The 3327-nt window shown below is 58.3% G+C and overlaps 1 protein-coding gene across 1 annotated transcript in view; it reads right to left on the reverse strand.

Moving 5' to 3' along the window:
• Window positions 1–1355: 1355 nt before the first annotated feature.
• Window positions 1356–3327, reverse strand: part of LOC104514991 (short-chain specific acyl-CoA dehydrogenase, mitochondrial-like) — a 4465-nt gene continuing 2493 nt past the window's right edge. Inside the window, 4 exon segments of the mRNA XM_010158816.1 lie at window positions 1356–1680; window positions 2223–2279; window positions 2597–2692; window positions 2940–3077. Coding sequence (XP_010157118.1) covers window positions 1528–1680; window positions 2223–2279; window positions 2597–2692; window positions 2940–3077 — 444 coding nt within the window. The 3' untranslated portion in view covers window positions 1356–1527.

Genomic DNA, 3327 nt, shown 5'->3' on the forward strand with positions numbered 1-3327 from the left:
CGGCATTCCCGGTGTCCCCGCGCTCTCGCAGCACGCAGCCCTACAGCTCCTCTTCTGATGGCTGCAAGGAGACGCACGTGAAATGACACCGCCGCCTCCTACACACAGAAACGAGCCTTCAGCCATCAAAGCAGTGACATACTGAACTCAAGCTAGGGAAGTGTCTCCGCTCCTAGAAGCCCTCCAGAATTTACAGCACATTCCCAGCCCTCAGAATCGTTTTCCAGTAGAAGTTCTCCTGTTGAATCCACTGCCTGGCTCCACTGCTGTTAATCCTTAGGTTTGCGAGAGCACCAAGGAGAAATTCCAGACTTGGGGCCTTTGCCCCAACATGCAGCTGCCCTCCAGCACCCTGCAGAGGTGTTGGGTGTGCCGCCGGGCGAACACCCGCTGCAGCTCAGCGCGCTGACTGGTGCCTGCCGGCCCCGGCGGTGTGCGCTCCGGGGTCTCGTGCCTGGAAGCACGTATGCTAAGCGAATGCCCACCGGCAAGAACACAAGAACATAGGGACTGGGGTTCCTTTAAAAATCAGGTTTTATTTGTCTTCTCGGCTCTCGTACGTGTAATAGGATCCTCCTGGTTTTCTCTCCACACAAACCTAAGTAAGTATCGCCCCAGGAAAACAACCACTTGCCCTGGTGTACTCGTCTGGCCGAGGGGCAGACCGCACAGCCTGCATCCTAGCCCTCATCCTTTCCGAGGTCAGAGCTTTTCCTCTGCCCATCGCCTCTTCTCCAGGTCCACGTCTTGCCAGAGAGAACCGCGGCTGTGTGCTGCTGCCGGGAAGCTGTTCCATGTCACCCGTTCCTGTCCTTGTCGTGGCCCGAAGAACGTAGGGAGTAAAGGCGGCTGCTGCTGCTTCACGCACTTCCTTTCCCGCTGGGGAGATGCTGGTGTAGTAAAAGCAGCAGCTTGGGGTGTTTTTAACAAACCAGTCCCAGTCCCTGCAGCTTCTCCACCCTTTGCTTCTGCACCCTCCCATGTGGGAGGCTGAGCGTGCAGGCCGAGGGGCTCTGTGGGCAGGCCGGAGGGGTGTTTTCCTGGCCTGTTTTCACATCTCCATGGGCGGTGCAGCACGGCCTCTCTCGGGGCGGGAGCTCACATGCAGCTGCGTCCCACGCGTGAAACTGAAGCCTGATCAGAAGAGGCGGCCTAAGCGGGACCAGGGCATGGGGGTCACGTCTCTGCGCCTCTGACTTTGGCACAGGGCACCGAGTACCGTGTGGTGACAAACCTTTGGAAAACCGGCCCAAACCAAAGCACCGGTCCGGCTTGGGACAAGGCCTGTGCTCCCCTATGAGGACAGGGTGCCTCCTCCCTCCTGCGCTCACAGCCACGGCTCCCAGCCCTAGCTACAGCCTTCCATGCACCACACTCTGTCCAAAAAACCACCAGCACATTTTAACAAGAGGGTCAGTTACTCATTGGTGAGGAAAACTTCCACCACTGGCCTCATTCAAGAGGGCCAAGCGCTGTTTGCACCGTTATGAGGCACCTTGGGGCAGTGTCCTGCGGCAGTCGGCGCTGTCAGCTGCGGTAGGCCTTCAGCAACTGCCCTGCTATCACCAGTCTTTGGATCTCGCTGGTCCCCTCGTAGATCTCGGTGATCCGAGCGTCGCGGTAGTGGCGCTCTGCTGGCATCTCTGTCACGTAGCCCATCCCGCCCAAGATCTGGATGGCCTGAAACAAAGGCAGCAGGTTAGAAAGGAAGCAGGGGGGGTCCCCCGGGGATGACTGCAGCCAACAAGCAGGGTTTGAGCTGGGTGAGGACAATGCTGATGTCCCAGACAAAGCATGAACCACCCGAGGTCTCTGTTAGTGATCCACGTCCAGCCCAGACACGTCTGTTAAGGACAGGGGAAAACAAAGGCAGACACCAGAGGTCCTGCTCCATTTGCTCACTATGTGCACACTTAATCCTGGTCCTGACTGGTGCATCCATGCTCCCTCCCATGTCCCTGATCCTGCCTAGAACTTTGACACCATCCTGGGGAGCAGCACGCACAGGATGACTTTAATGACACAACTGCCACAGGGCAGCATAAATCCCCACCCCCCCCCGTGATGCGGGCAGGTGGCCGTGCTCCCCACCCTCAGCCACATGGGCTGGTTTGCTTGGGTTTTAAAAAACATCTAGTAAATTCCAGCCCACCTTCCCCCAGCACTCGCTCCGTGACAACAAACTCGCTGCCAGCACACTGCGGGGCAGGGGGAGTAGTTACCTGATGAGCGATGGCTGTTGCAGCTTCCGAGGCAGCCAGCTTGGCCATCGCCGCTTCCTTGGGGGAAGGAAAACATGACTGAGGGTGCAGCTGTCGCACGAAGGAACACCTCACGGGCACGAGGAGCTGGCAGGCTCGCAGACAGGCTGTGCAGGCACAGGCCTGATCACGCTGCCCGCTGACAGCAGGGCCAAAACTCTCCCCTGGGCCGAAACCAGGACTCGGCTCCACGGGCTGCCTGAGCGCAGCCAGCACGGCCCCAGCCGCAGGTGGGTTCAACGCGGAACGCAGCGATGCCGTACGCAGCGCCGTGTTCCCACCTCGAGCCCGGGCCCAGCACTGTTGCTGCTAGACAAAGGCAAGGCTGGAAATACCTTTGTGAAGGGCTTCCCGTTGTCCTTCAGCATCGCAGCTCTCCAGGTCAGCAAGCGCGCGCCCTCCAAGGCCACAGCCATATCTGCGAGCTTAAACTGCAACGACAGGCACCGCCTGTGTTCCAGGTGGCAGCAAGAACGCGTGGCCCAGGTCTCCTCGCTCTGTTTTCTAGCAGTACCGGCCTCGGTCAGTCTTAGCGGTGTTTGAACACCGAAATTACTACCTTGTGTATCGCAGACAGTGCAAAGTGCACTGCCGGCCTGAAGCCACGCCCGACAGCCCGCGGGAGCTTTGCGCCAGCGCCAGCAGTGCCTGGAGCTGTGCTGTCCCCAAAGCTCCTACCTGCACCGCCTGCAGCTTTGTGATGGGTGACCCAAAGGCCATTCTCTTCTCAGCATAATCCACAGCACAGTCCAGAGCTGCCTGTGCTATTCCAAGAGCCTGCGAAGCGATACCAATCCTTCCTGCATCCAGAGTTTGCTGCAAAAGACACAAAATGTACCTGTTAAGTCATAACTGACCAGAGATACTGCACTCGCGTTTCTGCTCCTGCTGGGAAGCTGCTGTAGCCCCTGCTCGGAGACCTCAACTCAGAACATTCCCAGTTAGGCAGGAACGGAGCTACAAAGTACGCTGGGCACTGCAGAGGAGCCAGGGGTGTAAGAAGGGAAGCAGAAAGGAGAGGTATTGTGTCTTATTAGCTGGGGGGAAAAAAAAAAGAGGGTGCAAA

Source organism: Eurypyga helias, unplaced genomic scaffold (assembly GCF_000690775.1).
Source record: "Eurypyga helias isolate BGI_N326 unplaced genomic scaffold, ASM69077v1 scaffold12809, whole genome shotgun sequence".
NCBI lineage: Eukaryota > Metazoa > Chordata > Aves > Eurypygiformes > Eurypygidae > Eurypyga > Eurypyga helias.